This window comes from Carcharodon carcharias, chromosome 2, assembly GCF_017639515.1.
Source record: "Carcharodon carcharias isolate sCarCar2 chromosome 2, sCarCar2.pri, whole genome shotgun sequence".
Lineage (NCBI taxonomy): Eukaryota > Metazoa > Chordata > Chondrichthyes > Lamniformes > Lamnidae > Carcharodon > Carcharodon carcharias.
Window position 1 is genome coordinate 34,136,000 of NC_054468.1, and position 22,063 is coordinate 34,158,062.

The following is a 22,063-nucleotide window of genomic DNA, read 5'->3' on the forward strand; positions in this document are numbered from 1 at the left end:
TGGCAAACAAGTTGAACAGGATTTTTAGACATTGAGACCCAGATCTTTGCCTCGATGGAGAGGGTCTCCATTGTGGCAAAAATCCCGGAAATGGCTGAAAATTGTAAGTCCCGCCCCTGAACACGGCATGTTCCATTTTCAAGGGACACGGTTGGACTCGGGCAAGGATTCACACATGCGTGGCTTACAGAGAGAGCTGACAATTTATATCATCAGCTGCCTCCACTGAAGTGGGATTTTGGATGGCCAGGAGTGTGAAACCCGGAGTTTGCAGATTAGACCAGATAAGTCTGAACTTGGTGGATTCATTTGGATAGTAAGAGCAACCCTTTGGAGAGGTAAGGTACCCCTTCAGATATGGTCCCTGGACACCTTTGGGAGAGGTAAAGCAAACATTGTAGGATTGCTAAAACTGAACATGATTATGCACTTTTTGTACACAGACTCATTGGAGCTGTCAAGGATCTGGCAAAGGATTGTAGTGGAGTTGGCATGGAGAGGTAAGGGCAAAGGGTGGTGGGTAGGGGGCATGAATTGGCATGAGTTGGCACTTAGTTTGCATAGGGCCTATAAAGGGCCATGAGGATGTGGGGGCATGGGTGTAAGGGGGGGGCGAGGGGGGGTGGGTAGAGGAGCATAGGTAGACATGGGGCACGAGGGACCATGGAGTTTGGGCAGGGGCATGGAGTGGCATTGGTTGGCATGGATGGGTTATGGGGTGTGTGTGAGGAGTGAGGAAGATGAGAGTTGGAGGGATTTTTTTTGTTTTTTTTTTATTTATGACCTTCCATCCAGCCTGCCTCTGCAATCGGCAGCCTCCTCAACTGTGTCAGGGGCCCATCTCCCGCGCATCCACCCTCACGCCTTCTCCTCCCTCCCAGAAACATGATAGGGTCCCCCTTGTCCTCACTTATCACCCCACCAGCCTCCGCATTCAAAGGATCATCCTCCGCCATTTCCGCCAACTCCAGCATGATGCCACCACCAAACACATCTTCCCTTCACCCCCCCTATCGGCATTCCGTAGGGATCGCTCCCTCCGGGACACCCTGGTCCACTACTCCATCACCCCCTACTCCTCAACCCCCTCCTATGGCACCACCCCATGCCCACGCAAAAGATGCAACACCTGCCCCTTCACTTCCTCTCTCCTCACCGTCCAAGGACCCAAACACTCCTTTCAAGTGAAGCAGCATTTCACTTGCATTTCCCCCAACTTAGTCTACTGCATTCGTTGCTCCCAATGTGGTCTCCTCTACATTGGAGAGACCAAACGTAAACTGGGCGACTGTTTTGCAGAACACCTGCGGTCTGTCTGCAAGAATGACCCAAACCTCCCTGTCGCTTGCCATTTTAACACTCCACCCTGCTCTCTTGCCCACATGTCTGTCCTTGGCTTGCTGCATTGTTCCAGTGAAGCCCAACGCAAACTGGAGGAACAACACCTCATCTTCCGACTAGGCACTTTACAGCCATCCGGACTGAATATTGAATTCAACAACTTTAGGTCGTGAGCTCCCTCCCCCATCCCCACCCCCTTTCTGTTTCCCCCTTCCTTTTTTTTTCCAATAAATTATAAAGATTTTCCTTTTCCCACCTATTTCCATTATAAAAAAAAAATTTAAAAAAATTTAAAAAAACCCCACTAGAGCTATACCTTGAGTGCCCTACCATCCATTCTTAATTAGCACATTCGTTTAGATAATATCACCAACTTTAACTTTAACACCTATGTGTTCTATTGTACTATTGTCGTTGACATCTTTTGATGATCTGCTTCTATCACTGCTTGTTTGTTCCTACAACCACACCCCCCCCTCCACCTCTCTCTCTCTCTATCTCTCCGCCCCCCACACACACACCTTAAACCAGCTTATATTTCAACTCTTTCTTGGACTCGAACTCAAGTTCTGTCGAAGGGTCATGAGGACTCGAAACGTCAACTCTTTTCTTCTCCGCCGATGCTGCCAGACCTGCTGAGTTTTTCCAGGTAATTCTGTTTTTGTTTTGCCCATCTAGCTCAGGCCCCCAGGATGAAAATCCGACCCGTGGGTGGCCACTTTTAAAGGCTGGGTTCACAGAGTGAGGAGTTCCCCTGTTTCTGCATAACCAACCCAGGAGTGAAAATCTGGGCCTAAATGATAATAGCTGTTCCCTACCATGTTCTTATGGCTGAATACAGTGATAATGTATTCACAGCTGAAATAGAGATGTTTGAGTAATACATCCATCAGGAGATTACACAGCTATGAGTGAGATTGATGTTATGTACGTTATTTTTTACTTACTTATTTAATCATTCAACGGATGTGGGCGTCGCTGGCTAGGCCAGCATTTATTGCCCATCCCTAGTTGCCCTTGAGAAGGTGGTGGTGAGCTGCCTTCTTGAGTTGCTGCAGTCCATGTGGTGTATGTACACCCATAGTGCTATTAGGGAGGGAGTTCCAGGATTTTGACCCAGTTATGTTACTGTCCTCCGATTACTGTATTTTACTGTAGAAATCACTGTGCTTTTATCAGGAGATGTAATTGTAGTTTTGATCATGCATAAGTTTTGTTTGCTGCAGTTCATATTGTGACTTTTTATACTGATTCTGTAAACAGAGTTGATTTAAAAAAAAGACATGATATGAACTGCATTTGGTTGCATTGTTTGCTGTTAAACATATTAGTTCTGCCCTGCCTCCAAGTCATTGGTCAATACAGTGGTGCCTATAACCACTCTGATTTTTCAATAAAAGGAATTCATCTGAAAACAAATAGGACGTAAGCATTCTCCAATAGAGGGGACTTGTAGTTGATGCCAAGTAGCATAAACCTAATACTCTCTCTCGGTTCTCTTCCTGCACCTTGAGGCACACAAAGCACGTGCTTATGTCTGTTTCTGTAGCTTGTTTTTCCTGAAGCAGGTTGTCATCCTGAAACAGAAGGCCACAGCTTGAGGGGTGCCACTCCTCATCAAGCATGGCTACAGGAGACTCTCCCACTCTTACCACCTACCATAGGCAAACAGGAAGGATTTGCAGGTTGATAATCAACCAGCTTGGCAGTGCTACGAACACAACTTCCATGCCCATCAAACCCTGGAGTGGGACTCAGAGCCAGAGCTTCTGGTTCACAGGCAGGGATGCTACCCACTACACCACAAGATCCCTTTAAAACACAATGCTACCTGCATGGAATTGATACTGGGGTCAGCTCAATAGCTACTGTAGAAATGAAAAATCTATGCCAAAATATTCCACAATTGATTTTTATGATAGCCAGCTGATTCCTAAAAATGATGAAATTGTGGGGTAGATAACACAGATCTTAACTCACTCCCCTCATTTAGATCTGGAAAATACACTACCATAAAAATGGGCCTGTAGAAGTGCTTTATTAAGTAATTATACAGGACTGGATTCTCACAGTCTTGAGGAGACTCCGTGGATGTTAAAAAAATGGCAGTCGGTGCCCGATTCCAGGATTGCCAACTCCATTCCTGTGGTTTGCAATTTTCAAAAGGGCTTTTTAAGGGGTGAGGGCTGGTTTAGCTCATGAGCTTCATCCTGGTCAGCTCCATTGTGGGGATAGGTATGTCCTTGTCCTCCGCAATTTTCATGGAGTCAAGCTAGCTTTTCAAAGAGTCGTGGTTCACAGCATCTCAGAGGTGTCATGAACCACAGAACATTTTGGGAGGTAAGTTCATCAGGTCCCCCTCATGCCCCCGTACCAAGGGATGCAACTCCACCCACCCTCTGTGGCCCTTCATGACACCCATGCCAAGAAACGTCCCCCACCGACACCCAATGGCTCCTCATGCTCCCCATGCCAAGCTATGGCACTTCCACAGCCATTCACCCACCACACACTGTAGAAAACCAATGAACGCAATAGTGACAGCAGAATGTAAAAAAAAAAAAAGCTTTAAAAAAGTAATTCATTGAAAGTTTTCCACTTGCTTAAAAAAATCTACTCAAGGGCCGGAGGGCCATGTGACACCTCCTCAGCTCCCGATAAAATTTCAGACAGGTCAGGGGTGGGCGGGTAGGCAGCAGGAAGGGCACCTGCTGGGTTTTACATGTAACCGTCCACCTTGAAACACACCAGTGATGGAGTGTAAAATCCAGTCCATAAGTTAGCCCAGACAGGCTTTACTTTTCATGGCACATTGAAGCTCCAAATTGCTCTTGAAGCTCATCATCAACCCCATTCTGATTTTTTTTCATGTTCAGTTGATAAATTTTAATGCAGGACTTGAAAAGCCAGTGTGGTTGAAAAGAACGTGTTATGGAGTTTCTCTTTGATGTAGTTGAATGTTTCCAGCATTAGCTAAGTTTCACACTAATTAGAGTTTTTGTTTTTTTCTTAGATGAGCACAACCATTTTCATTGTATCAATTAACGGATTTAGTTAAGTTGCAGGTTTTAACAAATGCTTCCTGAAGTTAGGGTTTTTATATATTGAGGAGCAAAGGTGAAGCACCAAGCTGTATAGTGTTGGATACAACCAAGGCTGAAAAAGATGATGAGACCCAAATAATAATTAATTGATTAGTGACACCAAGCTAAAATTCCAAATCCATGAAATTTAAGCTGGAAGAGATTTGAGCTCTAAGAAAGGATAAATTACAGATCAGAGATCGCAGCATGGATTTTTGCTTGGATATGTTCAATTCCTGAGTATAAATCTGACAGTCCGAGAGACCAATTCACCTTACCACATACCTAGCACAAAGGAAGATGGTTGAGGTTGTTGGAGGTCAGTCATCTCAGCTCCAGGGCATCACTGCAGGAGTTCGTCAGGGTACTGTGCTCGGCCCAACCATCTTCAGCTGCTTCATCATTGAGCTTCATTCCATCATAAGGTTAGAAGTGGGGGTGTTGGCTGATGATTTCACAATGTTCAGCACCATTTGCAACTCCTCAGATACTGAAGCAGTTCATGTCCAAATGCAGCAAGACCTGGACAATATCCAGGCTTGGACTGACAAGTGCCATGTAACATTTGTACCACACAAGTGCCAGGCAATGACCATCTCCAACAAGGGAGAATCTAACCATCACTCCTTGACGTTCAATGGCATTACCTCACTGAATACCCCATTATCAATATCTTGGGGGTTACCATTGACCAGAAACTGAATTGTACTAGCCATTTAAATACTATGGCTACAAGAAACAGGTCAGAGGCTAGGAATCCTGTGACGAGTAACTCACCTCCTGACTCCCCAAAGTCTGTCCATCATTTAGAAGGCACAAGTTAGGAGTGTAATGGAATACTCCCCACTTGCCTGGATGAGTGCAGCTCCAACAACACACAAGAAGCTTGACACCATCCAGGACAAAGCAGCTGTCTTGATTGGCACCACAACCACAAACATTCACTCCCTCCACCACCAACGCACAGTAGCAGCAGTGTGTACCGTCCACAAGATGCACTGCAGGGATTCACCAAGGCTCCTTATACAGCACCTTCTAAACCCACGACCACTACCATCTAGAAGGACAAGGACAGCAGACACATGGGGGGAACACGCCCACCTGGAAATTCCCCTCCAAATCACTCACCATCCTGACTTGGAAATATATCACCATTCCTTCAGTGCCACTGGGTCAAAATCCAGGAACTCCCTCCATAACAGCACTGTGGGTGTACCTACACCACATGGACTGCAGTGGTTCAAGGAGGCAGCTCACCACCACCTTCTCAAGGGCAACTAGGGAAGGGCAATAAATGCTGGCCCAGCCAGTGAAGCCCACATCCCATGAATGAATTAAAAAAAGCCTAGAATCTTGGATGGTTACAGCACAGAAAATATGCCTTTCAGCCAATTATATCCATGTTAATTCTTTGCAAGAGCAACCCATCTAGCCCCGCTCTCCCACCCTTTCCCTGTAGCCTGAAATATTTTTCTCTTCAGCTGCTTATCCAATTGCCTTTTGAAAGTCATCATTGAATCTCCCTTCATCATACCCTCAGGCAGTGCATTCCAGATCCTAACCATTTGCTGCATAAAAAAGCTTTTCTTCATGTCGCCATCAGTTCTTTTGTCAATCAGCTTAAATTGGTTTCCCCTGGTTCTCAACCCTTCTACCAATGTGAACAGTGTCTCCCTACCTATTCTGTCCAGACCCCTCATGATTTTGAATATCTCCATCAAATCTCCTCTCAATCTTCTCTTCTCTAGGGAGAATAACACCGGACTGAATTTTCTGGTTGGCGGGGGGGTGGACTGGAAGTGGGCAAGTACGGACCCGATCACCGCTCACAATCAGGTCCATGCTGCCATTTCAGGCGGGTGGGCCAATTAAAGCCCGCCCAGCGTACTTCACGACTCCGGTGCATAGTGGGAGTGTCAGGTGGTGGCAGGCGCGCTCAGCCTGCCAGGTCCAATGGTGACCCAAGTAAGTAAAGTAAGGCCCTGGCAGCCTTGGAAAGGCTGCTCGCAATGGCTGGGTGAAGGGCTCTGCAGAGAGACAATGAAGTTCATGCAAGTCCAGAGGGTAGGCCAGCGGGGCAGGCGAGGCTGGAGGGTAGCCCTTTGGGGTAGGTGAGGCTGGAGGGTAGGGTGGGGAGCCAGTGTGCCCCTCATTTTTCAGATGACTGCCTTGCTGTCCTGATCGAGGAGGTGGCAGCACGACGGGAGTGCTGGTTCCCCAGGATGGGAGGAAGAGGCCCCCCCCCGCCCCGCCCTCGCCCAACATGACGAAACTTGCCTGGGAGGAGGTGGTGGAGTAAGTGAACTCCTGCGACGTGATAAGGCACACCTGGATCCAGTGTTGCAAGCGCTTCAGCGACTTGTTGCACTCTGGCAGGGTGAGTACCATGTTGGCGTTGGTCATTTGACCCCCTGCTGCACCTCCCCTCAAGTCTGAGTGTAGTGACTGCATTGAATCATTGACGGCATGTGTCCTTTGGTGGGTGGGCCAGCAGATATTGCCCATGCTGAGATCAGCCTGAGAGGGCGATGAAGAGATGTGGTTTGCCCTCGCAGCGTATTATACACTGAATCCCACATGATTAGTTGGGGGGCAACCTGGAGGGGCTGCACCTCGGCGCTGTGTTTGAACTCCAGGACATGTCCAAGTCAGGGTGATGAGATGCTGAGAGGGGAGCCTCAAGGTGTCATGGCAACGAACCATCTGCTGCCCTCTGCACTCCACGTGCTTGCGTTTCCTTGCTATGGAAGGAAATACTGTGCGGTGCCTAATATGATGTAGACACCATGTATGCAAGGGCAGGGTGGGGGGTGGGGAAAAGGCCTAGCATCTTTGTGTGAGTGTTCAGCAGCGGCGGGGTGAGGAGGCACTGGAGCCCTGATATGTCCCACTCTGGTTGGGGTGGGCCGTGCGCGAAGAGAGTCCATGTGTAATTTGCACTAATCAATGTCCGTCTCTCATTTTCAGGAGAAGAATGCACATACTGTGGCAGAGCGTGCAAGAACTGGCAGCGGGCAGGCACAGATTGCCATCCTTAGCTGGTTCAAGCAGGAGGCCCTGGAATGGAGAGGTGCCATGCACCCAGGTCCACTGGTGTCGGTGAGGCTGGGGTGCCACGGCCAGATATTTATACCCAGCAGTGAGGTCAGTATTTTTCTCCCAACAACCATAGCAGTGCTGAATGTTAACTGATTTAATTTTGCAACATGGATTGACCATTGGTTTTGGAAGGATGAGCGCATCATGATCCAGGGGACAGGGATGGTCTTTGTCATTGTCTCCACATTAACTGATCCACTGTCCCTGTTCTTCCTTTCAGCATCATTGGAGCAGGGCCAGGAGGAGGAGCAGCAGAGGCCCCCTCTCACACCTGAGGGGCCTGAAGTCTCACCAGCGTCACACCATCTCAGCAAGGCAGGCACCAGCGCAGATACTAGCACCTCGGTGGGAGTTAGAACATAGGCTAGTGTCCCAGAGCACAGCGGTGAGGGTACTTCACAGTCGCTGGAGGAGCTGGCAGAGACAGAGAGTGCCCATGGTACCAGCAGTTGGAGGACTGCAGGGGACCAGGCACATGCTCAGTTGGTGGCTGATGATGTGCCTCTGGAGTCGTCTGTGACGCAGCAGCTGCAGGAAATGCGGCCAGGTGTGCGGGAACATCTGGGGGAAATACATGAGGCTATGCTTGGCTCGGTCTCCGTGGTGGAGGAGTCTACGCAGATGATTGCCAAAGCAATGAGCCATACGTCTGAGCGCCATGCGTCCTCCATGGAGACAGTGGCGACTCTCATGGAGAGGCTCCTCCAGGAGACCCGTTAGGGCTTCCTGGAGATGTGGTCTGACTAGTAGGCCCTCACATCAGCATTGACCTCAGCTAGTCATTGCCAATGTGGGAGATGGTCTGGGCATCAATGTTCCCAGCTTGGCGCCTATCCATCCACGGTGAGCAGGAAGGTCTGAAGTAACCTCACATCGGCACAGCAGCTGCCTGTCGTCTCTGCGGGCACCTCTCAGGGTGCTCCGGATGAGGGCAACATCTCCTCCACCCCTCTCCCAGTGACTGTTGCACCCAGTGAGGCTCTGACTACTGCGGCGATGCCAGCTGTGGAATTGGCAGATCCCTCCCAGGCGGGGCCAGCACAGGCTCCACAGGCCAGAGGACAATCGCCAATGTCATCAAGGCCAACAGGACAGCAGAGTCAGCAGGCTATCTCAGATGCCACTCCCAGTGATGGGGTAGCACCAAGACACAGCACCTAAAAATGAAAACATAAGGCACCTTAGGCACACCACGGGTTTTTCACTGGTGCTTTTGTGTTGGCCCGAGATGAGGTCCTTATGATTTGTGCTGATTTGTAACACTATTGTCTTTTTTTTGCATAAGTTTGTTTGCTTGACATATTAAATTCAGATATGTCACCAAGCTGAGGGTGCCTCTTTTCTTCTGCATGTGGATGGTTTCCAAAAATGTTATGAGTGCTTTGTGGGACATTCAGCTTTATTTACTGTTCCTAACCTGGCAGATTTTACACTTAGGTGTCGAGTATGGAGCCTACAGCCCAGGCTTGTCCTGGAGGTTCATCTGTGGTATGCTAGCTGAAGGTCCGTTAGGTTAAAGCTTCCTGGGTGTCCCTGCCTCCCTGCAGTATGCCCGGGTCGACATCTACTCCCGCAGCATTTCCCTGCATACGTTCATCCTCAGACTCACTGCTGGACTCATCATGTGCAGCTGCAGTCACTGCGTCGACACCTTCATCGTCCACCGCATCCCCCCTTTCCAGCGCAAGATTGTGGAGAGCTCAACATGCAATCACTATTACTGAGACACGATCTGGGGAGTATTGGAGTGCACCCCCTGTGCGGTCCAGGCATCGGAAGGGCATCTTGAGAAAACCGATGGTTCTCTCCACCACAGCCCTTGTGGAGGCATGGCTCCTATTGTACCTCTGCTCAGCTTCTGTTCTTGGATGGTGGAGAGGCGTCATGAGCCACCTTCTGAGGGGATAGCCCTTGTCACCCAGCAGCCATCCATCCAGCCAGGCTACAGCCCCGGCATCTGGGTGTGTCTGAGTATGTAGGCATCATGAGAGCTGCCTAGGTACCTTGCACAAACTTGTAGAATCAGCATCCTGTGATCACCCTGTGGAAACCCTTCCTGTTGGTGAAGGCACTGGACTCACCTGCTGGTGCCTTGATGGCCACATGTGTGCAGCTCATTACACCCTGGATGTGGGGGAAGCCAGCAATCACCACAAAGCCTCTGGATCACTGTGTCTGGCTTGCCTGGTCCCAATGGTAGTGAATGAAATTCAATGCACGGCTGAACAGAGTAGCCTGTAACCTGCTTCACACACGTTTATCAAAATCCATCTGGTTTAAAAATAGCAATGAACAGCTGATTGGGAGACACCGCAAAGATCACCCACCGAGCCCTGGAAGGAGCCAGAGGTATAGAAGTTGAGAGCAGCTGTGACCTTCAGAACCACTGGCATGGGGTGCCTGCCTACACAGTTAGCAGAGATCTCAGGCCGATTCATCTGACAGATATAGTTGACTGTCTCTCTTAAGAGATGGAGCCTCCTTTGACACTGCACTTCAGACATATTGAGTAGCTGCTTCACCACCTGTATACCCTGGCATCAGGATAGTGGCGTCTTCTGCAGCCCTTTCCGCATTGGTCCACCTCTTGGCCCTGCACCCCTTGTACCTCCACCTGTCCTCCCAAAAGTGACACCCCTTGAGGCTGATGGTGCACTCCTGGCCTCCTCCCCCTTCTAGCCCTCCCTCACTCCTCAGAGGAGGTGCCTCCAGTGGACAGTTCAGTTCCCATTCCCACGCCAGGAGAAGGATTCCTGAAACCTGCAGGCCCAAAAAAGATTCCTCACTGCAGAATGCTGACCTGAAGGTTAAGAGTGCAGACAAAGCAGCTGGTATGCATTTTGTAGTATTGCAGATCACACAGGTAAGGTTCTAATAATCTTGAAAAATAAACATTTGACAGTGCACACTCGCGACTCCGGTGAGCCCTCTTATCCCACCCGTGGATGAGGTTTATACAAGTGTGTCCTACCCGCCTGCCCATTGCGCCGGCCTGAAGATTGCACGGGCACCAACAAATCGGCGTCAATTGGTGAGTCAAGGGCCTTAAGTGGCTTGTTAATTAATCATCGCGCACCTGCCCAACGAAATATCGCAATGGCGCATGGTGACATCAGGACGCTCGCCCAAAATCACCCCACATCATTTTACACACAGATGTGCGGGGCCTGCCCCCGCATGGCAATGGGAAAATTCTGCCCACCAGCTTCTCCAATCTATCTACACAACTGAAGTCGCTCATCTGTGGAGCCATTCTCGTCAATTTTTTCTGCACCCTCTCTAAAGATTTCACATCCTTCCTAGAGTGTGGTGTCCAGAGTTGGACATGAGGTTGAATTGAAGTTTTATAAAGGCTCATCATATCTTCTTTGCTTTTCTACTCTACGCTTCTATTTATAAAGCCCAGGATCCCATATACCTTTTTAATCACTTTCTCAACCTGCCCTGCTGCCTTCAACAATTTATGTACATATACCCTCAGATCGCTCATGTCCTGCACTCATTTTAGAATCGTAACTTTTATTTTATATTGCCTGTCCTCATTCTTCATACCACAATGTATCGCTTCACACTTCTCTGCATTAAATGTCATCTGCCACAAGACCACCCATTCTGCCAACCTGTCTATGTCCTCTTGAAGTCTAACACTATCCTACTCACAGTTCAGAATGCTTCCCAAGTTTTGTGTCATCTGCAAATTTTGAAATTGTGCCATGTACACCCTACTCAATCTGGGTCATTAATATAAATCACGAAAAGAATAGTCCTATTGGTCGAGCCTTGATGGTGGGAAAGCTTTTAGAAATGATAATCCAGGACGAAATTAACAGTCACTTGGACAATTGTGGATTAATTAAGGAAAGCCTGCACAGATTTGTTGAAGACAAATCGTGTTTAACTAACTTGAATGAGTCTTTTGATGAGGCAGTATTGCTATTGGCAATCCCAGGGGAATCCCACTGTATACCTTCCTCCAGTCCAAATACAACTGTTCACCACTATTCTCTGTTTGCCCACACTTAGTCAAATACATATACATGCTGCCACTGTCCCTTTTATTCCATAGGTTTTAACTTTTTTCTGGCAAGCCTATTATATGGAATTTTATCAAACTCATTTTGGAAGCTGATATAGACCACATCAACTGTAATACCCTCATTGGCCCTCTCTACTACCTCATCAAAAAACTCATTCAAGTTAATTAAACACGATTTGTCTTCAACAAATCTGTGCAAGCTTTCCTTAATTAATCCACAATTGTCCAAGTGACTGTTAATTTTGTCCTGGATTATCATTTCTAAAAGCTTTCCCACCACCAAGGCTCGACTGACTGGCCTGTGGTTGCTGGTTACATCTGTAGTAGAAAAGTCTGGCACATAATGGGTTAATGTGGGACTAAGTACAGCACTGCTCACACAGTGATGCAAGAAGGCACATGGCCTAGACCTAGAATCAGTGTGATGTTGGCCAGGGACGTGTTAAGACCTAAGAGGGATATAGCTCTATGCCTGTACCTTTTACTGTATTTTTGTATACAGTGACAAGTGGTTGATAAAGACTTGCTGTTAACAAACAGAAGACTACAAAGACCTTTAACAGAAACGTTCCACAACCAACACCATCCCAGCAATACCCTTTCTCAACCAGCCGTGTAACATTTTAATCAACGAGTGCAGTCGTTGTTTGTGCCACCTTTATGAGTGTTCATTAATTGCAGCTATCCTTTTAGCAGACGGGACAGCCCCATATCCCTTTAATTTTCTTTACATTTTTCTCCCTTCGCTACTATGCTCCCTACATATATAATTATACACGACTATGCTGATGAGCTGGTCACATTCATTCCTGTTTCTAAAGATTGGGATGAAATATTACATCATAATATTGTCATACTGATAAAATAGAGAAAAAGAAGGAAAAGAAGCAAACAAAAAAAAGCTGAAGCTGAGGAATGTGAGGAAGTTCCTGGAGCCTCCCCAGGTACTAAAGCAATATTCGTGTCTTGGGCAGACCTGAACTTTTAAAAGTGGTTGAGCGGAACAGAAAAGTTTGGTACAGAAGAGGAAACCAAGCTTTTTGGGTCAGTTTAAAGAACATGGGGGATATGGAGAAATAGGTCAAACATGTCAATAGTTGAAGAACTAAGATTGAAACCATTGCTTGGATTAGGAAGTGATACCAAGAATTGGGCTTAGACTCCAAGAATTGGAGTTAAAGGAAAACATATTTTCATTGTCCCATTGATAGGCATGTATGAGTAGTAATCATTTTCATTGCATTTATAGGCTGGCAGAGATGCTGGAAATCTAGTTATAAATAAAAGGACAGTGAAAAAGGGAGCAATCACAAAGGCAACACAAGGTATAGTAGCTTTATTTAGCGCATATTGAAAATCATGCTATGAAATTATTGTATTATTCTTTATTCCTTTTTACCCTCAGGTCACAATGACCGATAAAGCTTCAACACCCCACAATATTTTGGGGCAGAAATTAAAAGAATGACCAAAATGAATAGTTCCAGCAATTTAAAACCTCATGATTTAAATCCACTTTTATCTTTCTAGGTATTAAAGCAGAAAGTTGGCTACACTAACTTGAAAGTGATTGCTTTTTGTACTGCTTACATTCTACTTGTCCCTCCACCATGATGTCACTACACTGCCTGCACGGCAGGGTATCTGAAAGAACATCTGCCATTTTGTGTTTACCTCAGTACAGGCCATGATTTTGAGATTTCTGCTGAGATTTCTCAGAGTGGAACTCTGTGATTATGGCAGGAAGATCAGTTTTGAAGAATAAAATCAAATTGCTGCCACAAATGAGCCTTAAACCTTTCTTTCTATAAAGGTTTAGAATAATGAGCAACAAACATGTTTTACATGCATGAAAATCCAAAGTTTATCTTCCTGGTGGTTGATACTTCAGTTTAAATCCATGGATGTATTTGTGGAAAAATGGCAAACTCTATTTTTTAAGGTATAATCTGTGCAGTGGTTTGTGAGAAGTGACCGTTATCATGGATCAACAAGTTTATACAAGGGCCCTCTTAGATTAACACACAGGCCTACAAGGCCTGTGCCTAAAGGCATCAGTCAAATATGGGGGTCCCAGTAAAAGCTACCATAACTCAGAAATGCTGGACACAACCGTCATTTGAAAATATTCTCGTATTTAAAATTGTAATTATGATTTGCTTTCTTATTAATGTAGTATATTAATATTCTAAGGACCTATCTCTAATGCCTTTTACTACATGGTTGTGTTTTAATAGTTTAGCAGGGGTTATGTGGAGGATGCAGAGGGGATCTGAATATTCTTTGTGCCCAGGGCTTTATGAATTAATAAAGCCATGAAGTTACACCAAAACCAATCAATTTATTATATATAGGTAAATACTCCACAAAGAGGAATTTTAGTCAGACATTAAAAATATTCTAGTATAATCCAGGGCTTCAGTGTTTTTTGTTTTAACTGGGTCTCTGCAGAATACCCCATCAAAAATCTTACGCATTCTTTCAGATGGCCATTTCAATCTTTTTAGATATTTTAAGGTATATCCATTTGAGTGCTAATTTTTCAATTGTAACTAATAGTTTTTTTGAAGTTGTATTGTGGTTTTAGCAATAGAAGAAAACAATTATAGGATCATGATGCACAATGAAATTTTAATGGAAGGGATCAGGTTCCATCCAATGGAAAGTTTTCACTTTTCAACTCAGAATCGCTAATGTGCGTGCAATCCCCAATTATGAACCAGTTTTCTGCTGCTTTGGTACCAGAAACTGGACTCCACTGAGGAGACTTTTAGAATGAAAATGCCAGGAGAACGTCAAGAGCATATTAGGGAGCACTTGGAGCTGCATGAGTTAATCAAGGGCAGCCAGTACAGATTTATTAAAGGTAAATCTGATTTATTTTAAGAAGTCTTTGATTAGATAGATAACAGGAATGCAATAAATGTAGTGTCTGTGGATTGTGAGAAGGTACTGGACATAGTGTCTCACGAGAAGCTTGTTAGAAAAACGTAGCTGCATGGCATAAGAGAAAGCATAGCAGTGTGGATAGAAAGTTGAGGTTGACAGACAGGAAATGAAAAGTTTGGGTGAATCATGTTACTCAGACTGGAGAAGTGTTGATAGTAGCATGCCCCAGGAATCACCACTGAGTCCATTCGTTTTCTTGGTGCATATGGATAATTTGGACTTGTATCAGCAATACAATCTCAAAATTTACTGATGGCACAAAAGTAGAAGGTTTTGCAAACCCCGAGAAGGACTATGAAAGACTTCCATTGGTGGCATGGGCTCGCAGGGGGAAAATGTGACTTAATGTGAATTGGTGTGAGGTAATATATTTTGGGACAGAGAACAAGGAATGGGGGTACATTCTCAATGGAGAATGTAGAGGGATCTAGATGAGCAAAATGTCCTAAAAGTACAAATAATATTTCTCTAAAAGTAGAAGTACAGATAAATAAAGCTCTAAAAGAATTTGGGGGGTTTTATAAGCAGGGGCATAGAAACCAAATAAATGCCACAGCAATATAAGTGTGTGGAGCCTTGAGCATTTCATCATTAAATCCAGATAGATTGTATAACATGACGGTGCCATGATAGTCACGAAGAGAGACTTGGGCTATTGACTATTTACAATGGGGCAGAGATAGGTAGGAGGAGATTTAATAGAGGTTTTTAAACTTAAGAATAATGTCAATGGAGTGATTGGGGGAAGACTATTTTCTCTAATTAGTGAGTCAATGATCAGAGGTTTTCAACTTAAAATTATTATAAAGAGAGTTCACATTAAGTCACATTTGCCACCTGCCAGCCCATGCCACCAACCTTTCATAGTCCTTTTTTGGGGTTAGTGAAAACTTCTACTTTTGTGATTTATACCTATAGGATTGTTGGAGAATGGAACAGGGAATGGCTGAAGCATTTCTTTTAATAGAAGCATGGATAAATACTTGAAGCAGAGAATAATATAAGACTAAGTCGAGGAAGCAGGACTGTGCAATCACGTTTGGATTGCTCCTGTAAAGAGCCGGCACAGACTCGATGGACCAATTAACTGCAAACAAGTGTGAAAGGACTAGCAGCATTACTGTACAAGCAAAAGCTTTTGTGGGTCATTTCTCGTTCTATATCTACCCACATCCTGTACTTCCACTACCATCAGCAATTAGATGAATGGGAAATGAAGCTCAGTGCAGAGCATTTTTTATGAAATGACAAAAACCTCTTTGGCTGTCACTTGTGCAGTGGTCATGTATTTTATATTCCTTTCTTTAATTGCACAACTTCAGCAAATATATAGTACAATAACATTACAACTTTTATGATGGCACCATATTGTGTAACCTGAGGTTTCATACTTACAAGCTAAATACTCCTGACACCATTGCTCCTTTGTGATCACCTTATTTAGAGGAGAACAGCATACTTACTATCAAATGACCCTGGATTTTTCAAGTGAACAGGTATCAAGAACTTATCACAGTTAATTTCACCAGTATAGTTATTTTCACACTTTCACTGGTAAGCATTCTTTGCAGTCATAATGAAATAATAAACACTGCCTTATTTCTCTTTATCATCACTGTTGCCAAAGATGTCAAACAAGATGAGGATCAAAATTAGGATAGAGACAGAACTATCGTCAAAAGGAAAATCAAGTGTGCAAACTTTCTCCAATGATAATGCAAGACAATATACAAATTTTTACACAATCAAGTGGTGACATATTGCAGCACTCAATACTCAGAGCAGAGTCCCAGAACAATGCAAAACTTTACACTTTTAGAACATATGATCCTGGGAGAAAAATGGCCTGGATTTTAGCCTGGAGCAAATTCCTTGTTGGGGGGGGCTTCTATGAAGTAAAAAAACCCGGAAGAACGCGTTTCCAAATGTCCTGCAGCATTTAATTGCAAGACTCCTTTAAATTAACAGGCTGGAGGCCTTTCAAGAGGGAAGCCTGCTTCACAGGGCCAAGGCTTACAAAAACAGGTAAGTGTATTGGGGAATAGCGAGGAAGATTGTGGGAAGAGGGTTTCTGAATCATGTGGGTTCCCAATTCGAGGGTGCAGAGGTACAGAACACAAGGAGCAGTCCTGATTACAGGGTAGGGCGATGTCTGGATTGCGGGGGATAGTCGCGATCATGAGAGGGCATGATGTCTGGATTGTGGGATGCAGTCCCAATCATGGGAGGGGGTTCCAATGTTGGTCTTGGGGGATGGATCCCAATTGCAGGGGTTTTTCATTCTGTTTGGGGTGTAGTTGGAGAGCTTCAGTGGTGATCCAGGGGAACGGACAGGTTGCTGAGATGGAGATAATGGTGGTTTACTGGGTAGTGGTGTGGGCCTGCAGGAAGTGCACCTTCTCCTCCTGTCCCACAAACAGTGCTTAAAGGAACTTATCTCAGGGATTCAGCTATTCCTGCCTTCATTCAGTTTCTGAGTTTCTCCCAGCCTGGGAGTCCTGGCTGACTGAGTTCAAAAACAGAATGGTTGTTAAAACAAAGGAAGGCAGCCTCATTTATAACATTTAAATGATGAGTGGATTAGTCAACTGCCCTTTCCTTAAAACTGGAAGTGGGCGGGTTCAAGGCAGGTTGTTCCTCATCTTAATCTTTGACCTAGCTGCAAATACCCATTTTGGGGAGTTATGATTCAATTCTATAAGTGCCCTTCACAATTAATAGTTTGTTTATCCCACCTTGGAATAAAGAAGCACTGTAGCCCCTTATCTTTTACAGATGTACAGAAGGTCGATCCCTATTCATTCATGGAGAACGGCAAATGGACTTTGAAGATGAATGAAAACAAGTTAACTCCGGCCATCAGCTACATCCTTAATGAGAGTCATGTTTAAATAAGCCATGTTTCAGTGAACCTCCAATCCTTACTTTTATAAACCATTTTACTCAGCAAATGTATAATATCCATATTACTACTCAGAATACAGGGCTGGAAGCCGACCATCAGGTCATTCTTTTAACAGCTATTTATCCTTAAATTATCACCCTACCCCTCTTACCTGATTTTCAACAGTGCTTCAAAATTTCAAACTCACAGAGTTTTTTTCTGACAACATTGCAAATGAAACAATTTTTCCCATGTCCTTTTTGGGACCATTTATTCAAGACATGACTTCCTGAGCATCTGATTCATTTTTTTCAAATACTTCAGCCACAGGAGGTGTAAGAGTGGATCCCAGGTGACATAATATTTCATTTCTCCTGCCACATGCCTTGTATTTTGGGAATTTATTGAACTGTAATTTGGTGTCAATCCATGACTATAAAGCCAACAACAAGCTATGTCCCTTCTATCCTGTATAATTTTGTGCTTCTATGTTATCACCCTGCTGAGAATCAGAGAGGTAAATCCACATCCTGCCAACCACTCTGTCTGCTGTTTTCAATACATTTTGTTGCACAGATATGCGAATCGCCACGTTAATATGTTAATCGCCATGTGCAAAGAATATGATTGTGATGTCACCAGTTAGCAACATGTTCTTTGCCATTAACATTCTCCCAGATTAGCAGCAATCACTTGTAGCTTTTAAAATCTTTTACTTTCCAAAATCAGCCCCAGGTAACTGAAAGAGGTCAAAAGCTTCTCTAAACTATGTGAAATCTGACTGAGACCTCAGGACGAATTTCAAATGTTTATAGGGATTAATGTGTGACTTCAAAATAGGGGGATATTTTGACAGTCCTCCGTATGTCATCCTTCTTAAAACAAAGACACTACAGATAGCAATTTTGGTTTAACAATAACAATATTACAAAACACTTTTGCAACAAAAAGAAGTAAAATGCAAAACTCGGCATCCAATTAGAAAAAGGTCCTTTTGGTGTGTACAGGAATTACATGAATTACTGCAAGTTGTGATTGGTACAGGATGCAAACTAGAAGGCTTACCATCACATCACCTATATGTTTAGTTGGCCACATTTGATCATTTTAAGAATTCTAGATGTTTCCACTAAGTATCTAATTTGTTTCCTTTAGGTAAAGTGTATATAACTGAGTATATGTAAAGTTGTTCAGTTAGACATTCCTCCCATCTCTGAAAAATTACTTGGAATTATGATATGCACTCTTTAGTGCAGAAGAATTAATCAACGAATGAATAAATGTGTTTTCAAAACATTCTGCAACCATTTTGCTTTCATTTTTGTTGGTAACTGATGAGATGTTAATTGAATACAAAAAAATGTTGACTATTAATAATTCCTGTACATTGCTTGTTAATGTATCATTAAAAAAATTACAACTTCTATTACCCAGTAAGCTATTTATTGATTCAGATTTTTCCTTTGCTGGTAAAAGAGAAAAATAGTTAATTCCTCACCACACAACTCATGTCATTTTCCTACTAACATTCGTAATTATGGCCAGGATTTTACAGCCCCGCCGCAGTGTGTCTCTCCCCCAGGGATGCGCCCACCCATTTAAATCTCCATTCAGATTGACGGGACTGTAATATCCCACCGGGTGGGAGGGGCCGTAAAATCCTGACCTACGAAATTTAAATTAAATATGTAGATTACTATTAATGAGCTATTTATTATTATTCATTTGACATAGAAACTCTATGCATTGAAAGGCCTTCAAAACAGCATTTATGCTTGGTGAGTGGCTCAGCTTTTTTATACCTTTCCAAAAGCTCCCAGTCTTCCTTGTTAGTTCTGAGTAGCTTCTTGTGCAATACATTATGCGGCCATTTTTTTTCTCTGCTATGAAAAATTTATTTTCTGCAGGTAAGGAAGGAGTAAACAGAGTCATGGTGAAAAGATAATGGGCTGAATTTTTAGGCCATAATGGGGGTGAACATGGAGGCAGGTACCTTCTCTCTCACTTACCTGAAAAGGCAGCCGTTCTAATCCAGTGCTTCCTATGAGCTACTCCAGCTTCAAGAGCCCGCCTGCCATCCTTAATTGGATGGCAAGCCTGCCCTCTGGCCATTAATTGGCCAAGGTGGCGGAAATCACAGCTGGGCAACTTGTTCCCCACAGAGTGCAGTCTTCTGACCCCCATTTGACCCTGATGTCAGAGTCCGGAAACCCACAGGAAAAATCCTGCTTAATAAATTTCAGTGGAACACCTAGAAGTAAATTCTCAGATTCTTAGCATTTTTACTTCTTAAGTTAATCGATTGACCAGTATATTAGATCAGGCAGTGATATAGGTTATAAATTGGACCTTTATCTGTGTCATCCTGAATCAAATCCAGGTCAGACTTGAAGTAAGATCTCATATAAAATAGATTTGGGCAATTTCAATCCAAATGGACCTGGTTGGAGATTGTTTAGGAGGTTGGCAGCAGGAGTGTGGTGCCAGAATCGATTCAATGTCCTAATCAGAGTAGAAAAGGTAAGTATATTAACACATTCAATTACAGCCTGATATATATATCACCCCCTCACTCTGCCTTCCCAGGCCTGCTCCGGCTCATGACTCTTCACGCTTACTTACCTTGCAGGTATATCTATCCCTCTCCGTTGATGCATTTCATCACATCGCCAGCTGACCATCCACCACTGACACTTAGTCGCATCTTAATGCAACATCCTTTATTGTGATCCTCCACAAATATTGTCCATCCATCTATTCAATATATTCACTACTCTCACTCATAGATCTCTTCCTTCCCTTCCTGCAGGATAAGAGAATGCAGAACACCAAGGAGAGGCAGAGAAGTGGAGTTGGCCCTCCTGTCATTTCCACACTGATAGCTACAGAGGAGGTGCTGGAGATAAGCCAGGTCTCAGAATGCCTGGCCATTGGAGATGGAGAGATGGGGGTCTCCCAGCTACCTGGTGACTGAATTAAATATTTCACAGTCATGTGGCATACAGCACTCATTTGTGTTGACTTGATGTAATCAGCCAGTGAAATATGATCAAGTACACAATGTTCACTTAATCACTTTTGGTCCTGACAGTTCTAATTCATCACCAGGATTTTCCGGACCCATTGTGGCAGGACCCACCATGGGAGATTCGGCGGCCAGCCAAAGGTCCATTGACTTTCAGCAGGACCGGATGATCCCAGCATCAGGAAGGACTGGAAAATCCCGTCCCATTTCTTTATTCTCCCACAAGTGCTTCAAACACCCTGCAGACGGTAATTCAATAGGAGGATGAAGAATCCAGAAAGGAGTGCACTAATTCTGAGGATGCACTATCACAGGAGCCATGCACACCATACACCAGCTTTGATACTCACACCTTGGTGATACTTGTAAGACAGGTACTTTGACGCCCGACGTCACCTCACGTCATTTTACACCTCGGCGAGTGGGTCCCTACCCTGCTCGCTGAGCCGAAAATTCTGGCCCTGGTGTCTGACACATCGCAAGTGAGCAAGAACTGATAGCTGCAGAGATAATCCAGGTCTCAGAATGCCTGGCTATTGGAGCTGGAGAGACAAGGACAGCAATGGAGAGTACCTGTCAGAGGGGGGAGAATGGCCCAAGCTCTACTCAGCTGGAAGGGCCATCGAGGAAGAGTTATTACTGGAGGCACATCAAAAAGTGGCCACTTACATGGAGCATCAAGTGCAGTTGTACAATGAGTCACTACTGGCCCTCACCAATGGATTGGACACTCAGAATACCAAACAGGGTTGCAGAAAATCTAGCTTCGGCCATTCAGCACATTATCCCTGAAGTCCAGCAAAGTGCTCTCCAGCTCATTGCTAACAGGAAAGTAGAGTGGGCCATCAGAGGGAAGATGGAGAAAGTGAACATTGAAGTCGCTGCTTCAACTTCTCATCTATTGCCCCCATCTGTTAGTCCATGCCCCACATACTGCCTTGTGTCACAATGGCCAAGTTTGTCTCTGCATAGTTATAGGTGGAGACGCATATACTAAACCCACCATCTCATCAATCAAGAAGAAAACTCTCAACAGATTTAGTGCAAAAATCAGGAGTTGGCTTTTTTCCAAATGTAACCAGTATAGATTTACAATTGTTTTATAAATCTCATTGGTGGCTTACTTAATCTCTAACAGGTCAGAGTTCTTTGCAAAACTATGGGCGGGACTTTCTGCATCCTCCCACTGCTGGGATCTTCCGGTCCCGCCGCAAGTCAATGGGCTTCTGGCTGGGGTGCTGCCTCGCCCACTGCAGGTCCTGCCCACAAAGGGGCCGGAAAATCCCGGCCTATATAATTGCATCTGTACATGCTTTACAAATGCAATTTCAAAATTTCTATCCACTATCGGTTGCACATCCTAACTCAGGTGGGTAACCCTGGTTTGTGGAATTGGTGAATAAGACAGGTTTCTGGGGGATATTCTATTTTGATTGACATTGCTGTAGCCAAATTTTTTCCAAAATTTGTGTATGACTTTCTCTCATTAATTTATAAAAGCAGATGACTTGTCTTTTTCTTCTGTATCACAGTCTTCTCGCACGGTCTGGGATTACTGAATTTACCCTGCTCATTCCAACAATGAGGATGATTGGGGATGTGGTTTTAATTGTGGTTTTATATAATGTGTAATATACCTTTAAGAA

General features: G+C 44.5%; 1 protein-coding gene across 4 annotated transcripts in view; it reads left to right on the forward strand.

The window, feature by feature from the left end:
• LOC121289886 (palmitoyltransferase ZDHHC19-like) overlaps positions 1–18,781 on the forward strand; it is a 56,143-nt gene extending 37,362 nt beyond the window's left edge. The window contains exons 6-8 of one of the 4 annotated variants that reach the window (XM_041209859.1): positions 12,809–12,884; positions 16,477–16,533; positions 17,284–18,781. In XM_041209859.1, the coding sequence (XP_041065793.1) occupies positions 12,809–12,884; positions 16,477–16,533; positions 17,284–17,399 (249 nt within the window). In that variant the 3' untranslated portion in view covers positions 17,400–18,781. Of the gene's footprint in view, positions 1–143; positions 320–12,808; positions 12,885–16,476; positions 16,534–17,283 lie in introns of those variants that run through there. The other 3 variants (XM_041209833.1, XM_041209842.1, XM_041209851.1) reach the window with 3 other exon arrangements.
• Positions 18,782–22,063: the final 3,282 nt, after the last annotated feature.